Source organism: Clavelina lepadiformis, chromosome 7 (assembly GCF_947623445.1).
Source record: "Clavelina lepadiformis chromosome 7, kaClaLepa1.1, whole genome shotgun sequence".
In the NCBI taxonomy this organism is placed as follows: domain Eukaryota; kingdom Metazoa; phylum Chordata; class Ascidiacea; order Aplousobranchia; family Clavelinidae; genus Clavelina; species Clavelina lepadiformis.
The window spans coordinates 429,856-446,588 of NC_135246.1; the positions used below are offsets into that span (position 1 = coordinate 429,856).

At 40.1% G+C, this 16,733-nt stretch overlaps 2 protein-coding genes across 3 annotated transcripts; one reads left to right on the top strand and one right to left on the bottom strand.

Annotated features, from left to right (window-relative positions):
• The first annotated feature begins 399 nt into the window (after nucleotides 1–399).
• On the top strand, nucleotides 400–6,452 carry LOC143464523 (hemocyanin type 2 unit a-like). The gene is made up of 11 exons (XM_076962329.1): nucleotides 400–1,630; nucleotides 1,929–2,108; nucleotides 2,288–2,371; nucleotides 2,459–2,578; nucleotides 3,441–3,599; nucleotides 3,754–3,860; nucleotides 3,969–4,110; nucleotides 4,359–4,548; nucleotides 4,934–5,063; nucleotides 5,155–5,364; nucleotides 5,907–6,452. The coding sequence occupies exons 2-11, from the start codon at nucleotides 2,027–2,029 to the stop codon at nucleotides 6,243–6,245; spliced, it is 1,563 nt and encodes a 520-aa protein (XP_076818444.1). The 5' UTR covers nucleotides 400–1,630; nucleotides 1,929–2,026; the 3' UTR covers nucleotides 6,246–6,452.
• On the bottom strand, nucleotides 6,147–14,766 carry LOC143464522 (polypeptide N-acetylgalactosaminyltransferase 4-like). Of its 2 annotated transcripts, XM_076962327.1 has the most exons (14): nucleotides 14,748–14,766; nucleotides 12,491–12,841; nucleotides 12,069–12,289; nucleotides 11,620–11,786; nucleotides 11,400–11,549; nucleotides 10,926–11,052; nucleotides 8,319–8,426; nucleotides 8,133–8,250; nucleotides 7,830–8,009; nucleotides 7,492–7,635; nucleotides 7,217–7,324; nucleotides 7,000–7,146; nucleotides 6,625–6,763; nucleotides 6,147–6,537 (listed from the first exon to the last, which is right to left on the bottom strand). In XM_076962327.1, exons 2-14 carry the CDS (start codon nucleotides 12,821–12,823, stop codon nucleotides 6,434–6,436), a joined length of 2,046 nt encoding a protein of 681 aa, XP_076818442.1. In that variant the 5' UTR covers nucleotides 12,824–12,841; nucleotides 14,748–14,766; the 3' UTR covers nucleotides 6,147–6,433. The 2 variants fall into 2 exon arrangements, with proteins under 2 accessions (XP_076818442.1, XP_076818443.1); XM_076962328.1 differs by lacking the exons at nucleotides 6,147–6,537; nucleotides 6,625–6,763; nucleotides 7,000–7,146; ... (4 more) ...; nucleotides 8,319–8,426; nucleotides 14,748–14,766 and adding exons at nucleotides 8,455–9,111; nucleotides 9,221–9,367; nucleotides 9,526–9,636; ... (1 more) ...; nucleotides 9,984–10,172; nucleotides 10,282–10,492.
• Between the last annotated feature and the right edge of the window lie 1,967 nt (nucleotides 14,767–16,733).

Sequence of the window (16,733 nt, forward strand, 5' to 3'; positions counted from 1 at the left end):
AGCAGCAGAAGCATCAGCGGTATTTCGTTTAGGTATCGGCCATTTTATAAAGCCAGAGTTTACAGATGACCGCTACAGTATGGGAAATTATCTTGGTTTAATGCAAAGCTTGAATTCGGTGATTGAGTCACGTGGTCTGCTATGTGGTTTAGTGAAAACTCCATTAAGTCTTTCAATGCTTTGTTTGCAGGAGATCAATCTTCCTTAAACTCTGTTTATTATATAACTTACAATGTATATACTTATACGACTGTTCATGCTTATGTTTAGGTAATGGACGTCGTGCAAATCATTCATTAAAATTTTCTCTTCGTAACTGTTACTTACGAAGACTGTGATAATAGGATGACTAATTTAACATACAGAAGTACATATCAGTTGGAAATTTAGGCTTTTAAGTGTCGTATCAGCAAAGCTTAACACTAAGTCACGGCAGCTTCCTGTTTGCCGTTGTAAGTTATGCGATCATATTTCGTCTAATTGCCTTTTTCCGTACGTGTTTGCCTGCTGTCGAAGTTTTTCAGTTGCGTTAACAATTACCAGTAACCAGATCCAGTAATGTAAAACAGTTGCCATTAATAAGCAAAAAGTCTTTATGCTGTTGATGTGCCAATGTACTGTTTATATGTAAACGCTTAAAGAAGAATCAATATAATCAGTTTATACAATCAACATTCCTGTGCAATCTACTGATGATTACAATTTAAAGAAGTTCAGTGTCAAGTTAGACAACTTTGTTTGTCGGCTTCACAAGACAATCAGCTTTTAGCTGAACAGTCGAGTCTAGGGTTGATAAAGCAATTAACGACCTTGAGACTCATGTAACAACATCGAGCGCAACAAACATTTAGACAATCGAATCGAACATTGTATTGGAGTGGCTAGATCAGTCAAGTTCAACAACCATAAACCAACCATTCCATTACAAGACTAATAATGTTGCGTCTTTAATCATTGTGCAGGAAAAATGGTGACGCAACAAAGAAAATGTCGCCGTAGTTGAGTCATTCGACTTGAAAGCACCCAGTTTTAGTTTTTAGAAATGACTCGTCAACGAAATGCAGTTTTTGGCAAAATATTTCTGAAACATTAACACAAATGGTTAAGTGGGGCGAGAAAATAAGCGAAAAATTGGCTTAACTATCGGGATCTTTTTCCGTTTCCTCCGCAAAACGTTTTGGCGCCGCAAAATTTCGTGCAGATGATTGACCAGGCACGATTTGAAGAGCGGGATACAAACAAAGATCGCCGCAAATTTTTCTCGTCTTAAACTTGAGGGTAAACAGGAAGTTCTTGACGTGTCCATGTAACAGGGATTGCAACGAAAATTCCTTGTTAACTCGCCTCGTTTTATCTTAATTATTTCTTGTTTTTTGTATCTGCTTCGAGCAAGCATGTTTTTCTGCGTTGTAGACTACGACTACTTCACGGTTTGTATTGTCACAAACGAACATCTTTCGAGCCGTGAGGTTGTGTTGCTTTTCTATTATTATTGCTTTACTATTATTCTATTATTTCAGATGAATGATTTTACGTTAAATAAAGCTAAGCATAACGGCATCATTTAGTATAGGAAGCTGTTCCGTTCGTTCGCTGTTCGTGTTCATGTGACGTAATATCAACACCCACAGTATGTGTTTATACGCATAAAAGAATTTTCCTCAAATTATTTGTGATGCCCATTCACTTTCTTAATCCATTCGATTTTCTTAAATTATTTATCGATGATGTGATGTCAATGGCGAGGCCTAAATTAATTCTTTCAAAGTCGATCAAGGAGCAATCTTCTTTGCAATTTATTGTGATGTTGATGGCGCGTTATATTTGGCTTCGACCACTTACAACAGCTTTTGGCTTGCAGACTTTTGATAGAAATTTATGAAGAAATATTTTAAGCTTGTCATTTAACGATGTTTTCCTGTTTCAAGCTAAGGTACACACAAGTCGCTGATTTATTTATCAAAGTCGAACAAGATCAAGAACATCATAAAAATAAACTTCTGGTAATTCACTTCAACTACTAACCATGAAGAGATTGTTTGTTTTGCTCCTCCTGCTCTTGATGGTGTTAGGAGCGCAGTTAGATGCTGTTACGTCACAGTGGAGAGGTGCTAAAGAACGCTTTTATCTTCTTTTACTTTTCGTGTTAAGTCGCCTTTAGCAACATTTTAGAGGATTTTTCTTAAGCTTCAAATATTCGTCACATACCGCGAGTTGACTTAGTCCACGACTTTCCTTTGTTTCATTAAAATACAAACTTTGTGTCAAACATGTTTTTAATTTTTAGACTTTAACAAGTTGTCGCCACAGTTGAAACTACGAAGTTTCCTTCCATTTTTGAGCGACGTAGATTGCAAAGTGCAAAGCAAAAGTCCAGCCAAGTTTCTTATTTTTAGTCCACCCTTAATGCGAGACATTCGTCAAAACGCCCGTATATTGAAATGTTGCCAATTTCTAGACGGGATATTCTGCAACACAAAGTGCTCCCAGCATAAGATAATCGATGAAGATGGATGTTGCAGGTGTATCTGTGATCGTGGTTACTCGCTTCAAGAGGATAGAACCAGCTGCGTTCAAAGTAAGATATCTATGGCATTATTAATCTAATAAATACCGATGGTAACAGTTTGAAACTTTGTTGCATTTCAAAGTATTGTTTTAAAAAACTCCAAATTACTTGAAATTGGTCCGCAGGGTTAAGTAAACTATGCTGTGGACCAATGTTAATAGTAAAAAGGTTATGTTGCCTTGGTTAAGTGAATAAGTTTGGTCGCAAAATTTTCCGCAGGCAAAATTTTGATTTGTCCGTGTAAATGGTCATTTTCTTTTCCAACTCCACCAGAATGACGTCATGAGACACAGACCTTGACTTCACAGCGTTCAAAGCACAGGGACGTTTGTTGTAGGCGGTATAAGTCGGTGTGTGGACGATAAATCAAAATACTCATTCACATAAAGTTGAAAATCGTGCACACTGCTATCTAGGGCAGGAAGTTGCGTTTGCAGAAGAATTAATTGTAAAACTTGAGATGCTGCAGATACGACTAAGGATGTAATAAAATATTTTCGTGGAAGGTCATATGAGTTTAGGATACGATGAAACATACTGATCACGATTTCACTATTATTATTGACACGATATAATGCAATGAGTTTACAATTATGTAGCTCAGTAAAACTCAAACATTTTCACTTATCTAAAGTAGAATACTGCTATTTGTCATAAGTGTATTAACACTTGTTTTTTTCCCAACGTCTGTAGATTAGTTGACTTAATAAGCTGTAAAACGTCATAACTTCATGCAGAGCTCGAAATTCTTATCAGGGCTCTTATCGTATCTTGCTCGTATCGTATCGTATCTTATTCTCCTCGAACTAATCTTAAACTCTGCTCGGACTAAATCTCGTGACCCATAATTTTTACCACAAATCCTGTCTAGGTGGATGGGGGGAGTGGTCCAGTTGGACTCGGTGCATCAGGAGCGACTGGGGAGGATTGCAACAGAGGACGAGGACTTGTCTGACTGGAGGAAGAGTCACAAACGGAAGATGCAAAGATGAAGGGAGCCAGTGGAGGTCGTGCTCCGAGGTGAAGAGAGGTTTGTGTTCCAATTCAACAGCCACGAAAATTTATTTAAAAGTTATATCACATAAACTTCTTCATCCTTGATTCGAAATCGATGATTAATAATAATAATCGAATCCTTGATTCATCGATTGATTCGATTCGATTGAGATTGGATTTCTCATCAGGGTTTCGCATCCGGAAGAATATTCGCTATCTCAACGACGAGGAATTACATGATATCTTACAAGCTTTCGCTAAATTCAAGAACGACCCAACAGAGCACGGATACTTGGTACAGCCAAATAGCCTATTTGGCTTCCCAGCAATATTCTATGCCATCTGTGTTAAAAGCAAGCTTGCCAGATGAAGTAGAAGTGTTCAAGCTCATTACATTTTACAGCACATCAGCGGCTGGCACGGTTGGCCATTTGTGTGTCCTTGGAACAAAGCTTACAAGAGCGAAAACAAAACCCACTGTAGTTGGCATCATCACCCATTGTTCCTGTCCTGGCATCGTTTATTCGCAGTACAGTTTGAACTAGGTGAGTTGTGATGTGATTTCTATGGTAGAACGTCTATAGACCAAAAAGATATCGATTAGCAGAAGTGATACGAAAATTTCCTCATCATTTATCGCGTAATTGAAATTACAGCGTAAACAAAGTTCAAAGTTAAACAAAGTTCTCGCACCCTTACAAATGTCACCAACAGCTCAGCATAGAAATGGTGATTTACATGTAAGTTATAATAATGCTAATTATAGCCTAAACAATTATTTTTTTCATTTAAGGTTTAAACCGCTACTTGAAGAATAAGACGCTGGGTCTCCCCTACTGGGACTGGATGGAGGATGGTTGGACGAATCTTCCTGACCTTGTTCGACTTCCAACAATTTTTGATCCCGTTCTTGGAAAGATCATCAAGAATCCATTTTTCCGGACATTTATCCCCTCCCATCCAAAGTACAAGAATAAAACATTGTAAGTTGATTAACACGCTTTGCGGTTCACTGTGTCTGCGTTTCCTATCGGTTTTCAAAGTGATGGGACGCAGGAAAATATTGCGTTTGTTGCACAATTATAAAGTCATTGTTTACTGCGCTCTTTGTAACAATAAACTGCTGCCTAAACATAGAAGTATTAATCAATCGATGTAAAATCTCATAAAATATATTTTCAGAACATATTTTCTTACCATCGATTCAGTAACAAATATGTTTGCTAAAAGTTTATAACCACTCTCCACCAATCATCACTGATCCAATAGTGACGTCGCCACGCACGCGCATTTAAGTGTTTAACCCCACGCACTTTCCTTATTCATGCGTTGATGAATTAACTTATTCCGCTGGTGTCGCTGGAGCAGGTACAACTACAGACACGTTGATGGAAGAGGGATCCACAACTACAAGTTATTACTGCGCAGTATGCTGCTCACCATGAACATGCCAAACTATGCCACCTTTGATGATTGGCTTGAGCGAGTCCACGACCAAGTGAGTGGTGGAAGAGGTTTCTTTGGAGGACCTTTCTCTTGTTCATCTTTAACGTGAAGCTTTTCACAGCAGCGAAATTTATTCACAATAGATCCACACGTGCATCTGTCCACCATACAGACAAGCGTTGATTGAAGACTGCTACTACAGCATGGCTGAGGTGCCCTTTGCCGCATTCGACCCAGTCTTTCTACTGCACCACAGTCAGTTGGACAGGTTGTTTGTTCTTTACAGAGAACTCCACGAACTGGCTGGGGACCAGGATTGGACTGAAGAAAGTTTTGTTGGATCTTATAAGGAGGTGGTCTCATTATTTCTTCTGTCTTTAACAACCCTCATATTGTTATTGTGTCTCTTTTCATGGTTCGTCGTCACCATGTTTCCATTTTATGAATGGCAGCGAGTTTTCTTGGTTTTGTTCTTGAATTGCGGAAAATCTTTAAACTGGATCAAACCGGATCAAACCGGATCAAACTGGATCAAATTGATCCGCGGACAAAATGCTCTTATACAAAATAAAAGAACTTTTTTATTTTATGTTGATTTTATATCGGACTTATGAGACTTATCGTTTATATTGACAAAACGTTAAGTAACAGTAACTCTGTACCAACGCAGGTCATAAAAGGAGATAGCGTAGTTGTTACTGGAGCTGCTCACCAAATCGGCCAGTGACTTACCTACATTGTATAACTGAGATAAATTCCTGTTTAATTTTATATTAAGCCTACTTGAAATGATGATGTGTATATCTAAGTTATAACAAACTTGCTGAATGTTCATTATTAGAAATTTCCATATATCTTCGCTCATTAATAATTCAAACTGGTCCCTTTGTTTCAGAGCAATGGAGCGTTACATCCGGAAGTATTGGGAGCTTTTCATTGGCCGCTTTCCCCTTTTTCAAACGTCACAATGAATTCTAACCCCGTGACTTCAAACAATGGAGTCTGGACAGTGGCGAGTGCCTTTCACCATGAACAGCTGTTTGGATACAAATATCAGAACTTAGACATTGGTGGCCACTCATGGCAGGGATTGCTCACAGACACACAATTAAGACACAAAGATGCCACAAGGCAGAACCCAAGATTTGGTTTTATTTCAAATGCAGCGCCCTCCTTTGGATTCGTATCAACAAGTAATGTTCATTTTGTGTCAAAAAATTGCACGATTCCTTAAATTTTATTGCAAATTTGCTAAACTTGATTAAAAAGCTTCATTAAACAGCTTCATTAAACTTGATTGCACCACTGTTTTCAAAATATGTCACCAACCATTGAGAATTCGTCAAATGTTCTTTTGAAAAGATGAGTTATTTTTTGATAAAAATCGTCTCTCTTCAAATGCAAGATTTAGTGCAATAAAACTCAAACCGCTTCTTTTTCATTTGGCGCTGTCGTTGTGTTGGTTCGTTTTGGAACTATTATTGCTTCTAATATTTCACCTACAAGGGCGCCATCTTCCGAATGATCTAAAATATAAATTTTTTCGATTCTCCATCCTTGACAAACAGAACCAAGGAAAGTAGAAAAAAAGCAATTAAACAATTAATGACAACCTTCTTCATAACCGTCTTGCTGACCAAGCTTCCACAGCTGGCTTGTTCCCTGTTTCACACATTTCAACAGAGTTACGCTCAACTTCTTTATGTTGGCTGTCAGGCAGAGGTTAGTCTGGGGATGGTAGATGTGTCCGTCCTTAAAAGATTTATCAGTGTCATTAGAAAGCTTCAAATTTTATACAATAAACAAATCATCAACAACAGGTGATAACAAGTGAGATTTTTACTAGGAAACTATGTCAAGTACGTCCTTTAGCGTGTTATTAAAAGTAGGTTAGCTATTAATAATGTTCTGTGTTAGAATTCCAAAGAATTTACGGAGGCAAATGCCTCATTGGCCTCAGCCTGGCTACAGCCTAGTGATTTCATTACTGGCAATAAAATCCACTTTTGAGATTCTGGAACGTCGTGCCAGGGATGTCGACACTTCTCAGTCCAGACTTCGCAACCATGAGCAGTCAGACAGAGTTCTGATATTGTATTCTGACGTATCTCCCCTTCGTCTGTGAGCTCATAATACTGAGATACAAAAAGAACTTGGTAAAATATTTTAGGTCCAATGTTTCGTAAAAAATGTTTATCCACCCACTTGGCCTTTTCCTGTTCCTCTGCACTTGGTTATATCGACGACTGAACCCGGGTTGCCGTGAATATTGTTCGACTCAAGACAATAGACCTCGTTGCTCGAGCATCGGATCTGTTTGAAAGTCAAGGGTTGAAAAGATTTTGAGTGACGTTTCTTTTTATGACATCATACAACTAAGCTACAAACGACGATTCAAAAGATTATCGCTATTTTTTTGCCACGCAGCGGAACCCAAGAGCTTTCTTCAAAAAGCAAGGTCACGTGACATCAAAACGAACCTCTCCGTGCAAGATTATCTCCTTATAAGGTACGATGTAGAGGTCAGGATAAACTTCAGTCATGAACCACTCAAAATTCCCGCATCCCATCCCTTCCAGGAACGCTTTTCTTTCGCTGACGTCAGGAATTTCCAATTGTCTTGCCTGAAACGTCACAATCACTATCACAAAATAATTAAAACCAAACAGAAGCACATTATTCATTAGCATAGATAGATTGTATCATAGTTTTATTGAAATTATTTTCTTCGGATCAAAACTTTCTTCTTCATTGTAAAGTCGCTTGATCTCTTAAAAGGAAGTCGGACACTGAAGATGTAGATCCAAGAGCTCCTCACCCGTGGAGACCTCCTGTAGAACATCCACTTGTATTGATCCATCCAGGTCTCTGCAATCGTCATCTTGTTTCGGATCACAGCATCTTCCTCTCCTCCTCTCTGATGCGGCTTTCGCTTCCTCCCGATGTGTCCCACTCTGGAGCACGGATTAATCTCGACGCTTCCACCACAAATCCAAACCTAGGTCACAAATATCGAATTGTTTCTATCATTGTTACATCATAGTACAACTTTCATCGTAATAAGATTGTACAGTGCTGTAATAAAAACAATCACAAGTGGCCTCAGTACTGTAGCTCCCACCCTGAAAGACAACTCGATGTTTTCTGACCCGATTCCATCCATGGCAAGGTCGTAGAGTCCAATGTCATTGAAGTAATCTTTCTTGATTGTAAAAGCTGCTCCTGCCATCACCGGCGTTCTATGAGAAAGCTCAAAGTTTCACTCCTGGAACGAGTATCAGGTTCTGTACTTTCCAGCCCTACTCACGTGAACGTCTCATCTCTTTTTCTCTTCTGGATTTCCATTCCTTTATTTCCGGGTTGGGTCGCCCACCGAAACTCTAGCCCCCAACCAAACGCCCCGATGGGTACATGCCTGTAAACTACTGGGGTTAGATCATAATAATAATTTGCTGATGTCAATTTGAAACTTGTAGGATGACGTTCAGTTATGGTCATGGAGGTTTCTCGGAATTTGATTGGGTACGAAACATTGTTTGCGATTCATGGAGCATTGTTAAATTTATGTCATAAAAATAACCGAAAACTCGTAGAAAAGTTGACCTTGAATGCCGTGGATATGATGCGGCTTAAAATCCCATTTTACTGGAAATATCGAAATATCTTTATTTGACAATAATGGGTCGTTGTTAACGCGCATCAGAACGCAACAACAGTGCAATAAAAGCAATTGGAAATAAATAAAAACAGATGGAAGGCGTCGTAACAGAATCCACAGTGCAAACAGCCACAGATGGTGATGAATTTATAAGTCACAGTGCCTACGGTAATGAAGCTAATGGAGGAGTGGCAGACAACTTTCTTGAAGTCCCCATCCTAAATGAACCGGTATATGACGCTTGGCCAATATACCACTGCCATGTGCACTACGTTCAACCGCACTACTAGATACTAGGCTGGCTGGCTGGGTCAGGTCAACGGCCCTGTAGACTCTTTATCGTCCATCGTTGGGAAGGACGGTCGTTGCAAGGCTGTAGAAGAACATTGGTGTCGACGGCTTCCACACATTTATTTGACATCACGTGTTTAACTTGTCCGTCCTAGTTGTTGGAGAATTACAGTTGGAGAGTTACAAAATTAGACACAAAACTTTGCTTAATAGATATAATTTTCAATCAAGCTGCCAATCCAGCTGCGTTGACAACTTACCGGGGTGATGACCCACTTCTGTTCTACAGGGACCGCTGATTTCGGGTAAGGACAATTTTTGGTCACCACAGAGGAACCTTCCGGTTGAAGACAAAGTTCTTTGACGTAATTGTGACGAATTTCACCTTGCCTTGTATATTCGAAGTCCTTCGTTGTAAGAATAGTAACTGAATAACTTCTGATGACAATGGTAGGTAATAATGGTAGTTATAATGGTAATAATGGTAGCAGAAGTGGTAATGGTAGTTAGCAAGGACAACAATCTCTCACATATGACCCACAGAACTGTATCGAGGGGAGGTTACCTGGTTCACACCCATTCCATGGCACACGTACATATTGGTTTTGATGCCGATCTTGCCCTCCGCGTTGCCCGAATCCAGACAAAACTTTCCGCCCTTTTCCATATTATGCCACTGCAACAAGGTGAGGTGTTATGATAGAGAACCTTCTTGCATTGTGTAATGCAGGAACAACACAGCGCTAGGTTGGTGGCAAAGCTATAGAGAAAGTGCAGCGGGCCGGTACCTCGCCGCTTTTCAAGATGTCTTCCTTAGGCGGGGCGTACAAATCGGGATAAACGTTCTTTAAGTACCACTGGAACTTGTGGCATTTCAAATCTTCTCGAAGCTTCTGTCGATGCGAAAGATCGCCGGCGTCGACCTTTGAAATATTAACATCATTATACTATGACGACAAGTTCTACTTTTGACATTCGATGACGTATAAATTACGTCAGATTAACGTCATAGGAATCATGCACCTTCCTTGCCCGAGCTACTCTCTTGTAATATTGCTCCTTGTACTCGTCCAACCAAACCTCCGCTACCCTCTTGCTATTTCGCGTTATGATGTCACTTCCGCCCGGGTGGGAGTAGGGCGCCCTTTTACGAAACACGTGACCGACATGAGAGCAGGGATGTATTTCCAAGGTTCCACCGCACGTCCACACCTGGAGTTAGAAGAGATCGTGAAGAGTTTAGTGGCGGACATGTCAGGTTTCAACATGTCAGGTTTCAACATGTCAGGTTTCAACATGTCAGGTTTCAAACCCGACCCACCCTGATTGACATTTCAATGTTCTCTCCTCCCCACACCAGCATATCGCGGTCGTACGTCCCGAGGAACTCAAAATATTTCTTGCTCATTGCGAACAATCCGCCCGCCATCGTCGGAGATTGAATGGCGGCGTCACTCTCCAGGCCAGATGGCCGTTCCTGTGGCGCCCAGTTGAAGTTGAGACTCCAACTTAATATTCCGCGTTGAACAGATCTAGGCCGGATGAGGACAACCAAAGTAAAGTTTTCATTATGAAAAAATTGTTAAAATCACATATTTTTGCTATACTATAGCCTACGAAAGTAAAGCAATATATGTCGGTACATAAATACATTTATGATGACATAATCGCTTTCTATTAAGAAGTTCAATGGAGCGTGAATGCTTTTAACCAAGCGCAAATGAAATAAAGCCACCACTAATGTGCTAAGCTAGGTCTTGAAAACCTTTCTGGCAAATTTGTTGAAAGCATCACTTAAATTGCACTGCTATTCAATTCTGGCGCATAGCAGGTGTCCTTAGGGTTTGAAAACTGGACACAGCTCACGTTTAGACAAACTTAACTCAACACCACACAACTATTTATTCTTGATAACGACTAAAGTTATTTCATTCATTCTTAGAACGTTAACTCAAGGTTTCAAACCTGGCAGGTGTCAAACTCATTGCAAATGTGTCGGCGTCAATCACTTCTATGACGGGACAAACGACTCTCGTTGGATCTTCCGCGATCCTTTCTAAAAGTGGCTCCAGCCAGTTGGGGGCGCACTCACCTAAAATATTCCGGATTTACAAGCAAAATAAAAGCTCTCCTATGTCACTCAACTCTACTTAAATATATTTTAAAGAGGATCCTGTGAAAACTAGGAACAGGACCTGGTGTTAAAACAATTTATCATCCCCTTTTGCGCGGTTTACAAAGTCACTTTGGATTATTTAAAGTCGTTTCCTAAGAACATGGTCGGCTGGTTAAGTGAGATGCAAGCAATTTGCATTTGAACTTCTCGGTGCTTAAGGAACAACAATCAGCAGAATAAATGGAGCAAGTTGCATCCAAGAAGCACAAAAGTTGCGATAAATGCAAGTCCGAGATGAACCGGATGCTGCCTTTATGACTCACAATGGGAATCGAGGAAGGTCAATACGTCACCCTCGGCCGCTCCTGCTCCTGCCAGTCTTGCTCGTATTAATCCCGCTCTCTCTGGGAGTCGGATGATATTCACTATCTGGAGATCTTTCACGTAATCGTCAAGTTGCTTCTTTAGGTCATCTGTGAGGTCATGATTACGTCATAACAATAATTTGGTAATAAAGTCTGACGGTTTGTATGCGGTTCATACCGAACGTGCTTGCGTCATCGACCAATATTATTTCCTTCAGCGCGACCTTTGGTGACGTTTCGAGCACGCTGTGAACTGTCCGCAAGAGGGCGCACCATGCTTCGTTATGAAATATGATGATGACTGACGTAGTAGGAATCGGCTTCCTCCATCTACGTTCTCTGCATCTAAATAGGGTTTGTGACGAAAAAAAAACAACTTATCATGGCGGTCCGGTATAGTAAGTGCTCGCCATTGTTACAATCGCTTTAAACGTGGCATTTCACGATAGAAATAAGTGACATCAACACGACAGTTAAAAACAAAACTTCTTTCGAGCAAAGAGCAAGGCTTATACAGAGCATAAATATCTTCAAACTTGAATGCTTTTAGTCAGACTTGGAAGCATGCTGTGTCTATAAGATAATAAGTTGAAGCCCTAATAGACAGGTTGACCAACATCGACTTACTCTTTGTCTCTGTTATCCTGTATATGGCGGTGTAGTGAGATCTGGTCGCACGCGTAATGGTTGAAGGCGTGCTTCTCCCAGCCCTGCTTCACCTTCCGGGATATCTCGTCGTTACTGGCAGCGACGCGGAAAGCTTTTCCGTATTCTCCGGCTCCGGCGGGATTTGGTGCTGGTTTTTCAAACCAAGGTCGCAGCTCTTCGTCATTGAAATATTCATAAACCTGATGGGGTTAGAATGTCGGTTAAACAAGTTCTTATCGTTAGATGCCGCGCACAACCTGATGATCATTAAAGCTATGTGCTAGCTTTATGGCGTCACAATATGATTTGAGGCTCATTTTGGGCAAAAGATGCAAAGTTACGTTTTATGCAAAGACATGGTTGAAGTATCTCATATATCCACAGCTTAAAATTAACCATACTTTGGGATCTAGAAGTGGTTCCAGCGTGAAGTTGGACCCAGCTTCTTTGCCGGCTAACTTCTCGGCGTTTTCCGCTCTGTGCTGTGCCGGCGCCACCGCCTGTTGCGAATCGTCGTCGCCTCCGTAGAGAAACTTTGTCTCATCCAAACCCAGGTCGCCATTTTCTTCATAATCAAATCGAAACAAGGATTCGTCTTCTCGGCCTGTGCCTGTCAGTGACTGGTCGCCAGACATCAACAAACACAATCCTATAAACGCCGTGGTGGCAAGCGCCACACGTAAAACCGTCGTTCGATATTTACGTGGCACATACCTTGTCAGAGCACGCATCATGACTTATACGAGATGATTCTGTAAAAATTAGAGGAACGGTTTAATAACAAAGTGGTGTGACAATTGAGAAAGGAGACACCATTGTGATGTCTTTATCTCACATTATGACGTCATACAGATAAGCCAGGGTGCGTGACAACAACCTTTACTACAATGCATGAACTAGAGTGTGTTGCTGAATTTTGTGTGGAATGAGGGCTTGTACATAGAGATTGGCAAGAAGTTTGCGATTCACAGTCTAGTATGTTACAGTAAGGATACTATATGCTAAGCGGCTTAGATATATAACACTAGGCTAAAAGTCTTTGTTATAAGAACGGCTTCAATTTACTGTCCAGTATAGGCTTACTGTGCAGTAGTGAAGGGAGTAGGCTACATTAATGGATCGTTACAAATAGCCTAACACATTGCGTCAACGCGGTTAGGCTACGTGAATTGCAGGTTCTGTTCTTTTGCTGTTTATGATGTAGGCCTAGGCTAGATTTTGTTTGCACATGTATAAATCATCCAATACACTCCTGAATACTATGCCTATTATAACATTAATATTATTAACACGCCTACTGTTTGTTATCCTTTCGTACAACTTAAAAACTTGGTCAGCACCTTTGCGAACAAACATCCTGTTGTCACGTCCACCGTTTTTCCTCTATAACGTCACAATATTTGCTTTACATAATATAATAAGCGTAAACTTTGGCGATAACCACCAAACAAATTCGACTTCTTCAAACTTATTTTACCAGGTTAGGTGAATAGTGCTCATTGAAATAAGAAGAACTTGTTTTTGCGCTGAGCAATCTCATATTAAAGCAGTGATTACCGAATAAATTTTAAAGCTGCCCTTTTTTTATAATTTTAAAACCTTTAATCGGCCTTATCAAATGAATACGTAGAGAGCACCTTTAAAATTAAAATGCAGCGGCGTTCTAAAATGAAACTGATCGTAGTTTCAACTTAACAAAAAATTGTCACGCAATAATGATGCATTGTTATACAAAACAATGGTGGGAAAGGATTTCTCAAAAGCTTGCTACAAACTTGCTTTTAATCGTTGGAAAAAACAAAGTTTAAGTTCTGAGACCAGATTATCCTTTGGCGACTAACACGACGGCCACGCAGGGCGATTGATTAAGACTCTTGCAAGAACATAATAGTCATATAAGGACATTATGTGTTATTCTTGGTCAAAAAGCAGCCTTAGGTACCCTAATGCTAAGGACGTGGTAATGCATATAGCGTCCACAATTCTTGTTAAACCGATTTTGAGACTCGCGCTATCCGAGGCCGAGCAGTTATATATTTAGTGCAAGCACAAGCCATCAATTACAAGCTTTCTTATTTGACCATAACAGCACTTGCTAGCACTACGTGTAAACAGATTATATTTGCTGCCGAACGTCAGTAACCAACCAGCCGAAGTATAAATCTTGCTCTCATTATGTCGGTATATCTGCTGATTGAAGTGCTTTCTTTCCCATCAGATCCGGTTAATCCGATCAAATGAAGCCACGATCGCTACAAATTCAATAAAATCCTGATTTGTGTATATTTTGCTGGTTCTACTAAATTGCGTGGTTGGTAAGTTAAAATTTCTGATATTTAAACCCTTTCTTGACTAAAAACAATTGATAACTGCTCTATATGGCTTTCATTGCTCTCAGTGCTACTGCTAGGTAATTTGTGAAGAAAGAACCGCCAATATAACCCACCGGGGAATAATCGTATATCGCTTACAAGGGAATTATGTGCAGATATTGAACAACTGAAGTACTTTCGAAAGTCTCCACATATTCCCATAATAACACTTTCATACGCGCACCACTTATTCCTATGACGTCATAAAGTTCTTACGCCGAAGTCGTTCAGAATGAAGCGAGTGTAACAATAAAAATTGATTTGTAGAAATCGCCTAAATACTCACAGAAGAATATAGTAGCATAGCGCTAGTGTGCAATCACGTTACCGTAAATGCAATAAGATTGTGGACCTACATGGCATCAGGATTCGTCACAAATCGATTTAGCCGCAGTTAAATAGCCTTATCTCAAACCCTATCGCTATTCTAAAATCAATAATACAGAGCCATGGAAAACGCATTTTAAATCGTTAGTCGAAGCGCTAATTCAATTTGTAGTTATACACAATACGTCATTATGTATTGTTCTTAACAGTGCCAGATTCGAGTGCAAAGCAATCAAGTCACCAAAATTCTATCCATGCATGATACGGCGTTGGTTCAATTGTAGCTTACTACCAGCAATAGCTAAAGCTCACTTTGACTTGACGTCTGACCTTCAATTCAGCAGAAACTTTAAAAATCTCGTTCAACCGTAGCTTAATGCTGAACAGTTGGATTAAAAAGACGGATTACTCGTCGTTTGTTTATACACAGCCCCGCTTAAGGTGATTTATCACAAGACTCGCTGCAACTCTCCAACAACAACGTTCGTTTTTTCTGAACAATACGTGGCCACATGAACCCGGATCTCACTCTCACCGATCTCCATAAACGTCATCAAAACTTTTCCCAACAACGACCGGGTGGCGGAAGTCGTTCGCATTGTTCTCACAGCGCCGCTACTCTGTATGGCGAGGCCATGTTTGGTCGCCAAATCCAACCTTTGCCGCTTTGGTTTATTCTGAGTTTAAGTGACGTTAGATCCCGCCTGATACGAACGTAATTTCTCGCCATGTTCCACAAACATGGTGAATCGTTGAATCCTACAAAGCTTTGTTGCGTTTAAAGACGATATTTCCTCTGAACACGCTGCTGACGTTTCAAATATAATTCTACGCGGTCTTAAATGCGTGAAAGACGAAAGGTGTTTTCTGATTCATTTCTGCTCACAGAAAGCTTATTAAAACCTACGTAATCGTCTTAACTGCACGAGCCAGGTATTCACTTATGACGTCGAAACCGCACATCACCACAAATCCATCTCACTCGTCGTAATTCCGTAGTGTTTTCTTCATAGCCATGTATGTTATTTACTCTGCGGCAATCGCAATACAAGTAAACTCTCTGAACCTAAGAAAATTTAAACTATCATGTTCCATATCGTTTTCTCGCTTTTGCCCTTACGTTCCAACGGAGTTGTTTATGGTCTTGCTACTAACTGAGAGCTACGTCGGTATGCCAAGCCGACTGGTACGTCATGATACAGCACGTAGTCTATTAATGATTAATCACTATTTGCTGGCGTAATATATCCAACCAATGGCTGTGCCAAGGTTCTATGCTTTATTGTGGCTTGCAATCATGTGTAGGATTTAAGCGACTCGCCGAGGGTTGACCAGTTTGTTAAAATGGATTTATTTGATGTCTATCCCCACAAATGTGCCAGCGGTTAGCGCCACCACGCGCTGAACCTATTTGTTGGACTTTTCACTTTCCGTCTTTAAATAATTTGATAGCTGGCTTAGACTTGTATAACGCAAAAGGTTTCTATTATACACTTAAGTATGCTTTAATTATACCTATTACTATGAAAAAATCTACCTAAATTTTGTACATTGCTGTTATATTATGACGTAATAAGAGTCGCGATTTCCTTTATGAGTAACGAAGAACTTGCGTTTTTGCCGCTTATTTGTGTCAATAACCGCTTATCCACTACGTATCAGTACAAATCCTTTCACTAGTATGTTTACCGACAACTACACTTTGATTTAAGACCAACTTGTTTTTGGAGTCGCCTCTCACTTTAACTTTGATTGTGTCACCTATTAGGCGATAAATTCAGCAACTTTTTGCCTCTCAATCTGTCTTTCAACCGGCGCCAACGAAATTTTAGGCTGTTACATTTTAACTAACGGTATCATACCAAGCTTCAGTTGATCGTGACAAAACACAATTTCGCAAATGCTGCCACATGCCGCTGTTAATATTTTCAAGCATACACAGTTA

Coding starts and splice junctions, on each gene's coding strand:
- LOC143464523 (XM_076962329.1), top strand. CDS start 2,027: ATGAAGAGATTGTTTGTTTTGCTCCTCCTGCTCTTGATGGTGTTAGGA. Junction 2,109..2,287: donor TGTTACGTCACAGTGGAGAG/GTGCTAAAGAAC, acceptor TTTAATTTTTAG/ACTTTAACAAGTTGTCGCCA. Junction 3,600..3,753: donor GTGCTCCGAGGTGAAGAGAG/GTTTGTGTTCCA, acceptor ATTTCTCATCAG/GGTTTCGCATCCGGAAGAAT.
- LOC143464522 (XM_076962327.1), bottom strand. CDS start 12,823: ATGATGCGTGCTCTGACAAGGTATGTGCCACGTAAATATCGAACGACG. Junction 8,251..8,318: donor AAAAGAGATGAGACGTTCAC/GTGAGTAGGGCT, acceptor GCTTTCTCATAG/AACGCCGGTGATGGCAGGAG. Junction 7,636..7,829: donor TCTACAGGAGGTCTCCACGG/GTGAGGAGCTCT, acceptor GTGACGTTTCAG/GCAAGACAATTGGAAATTCC.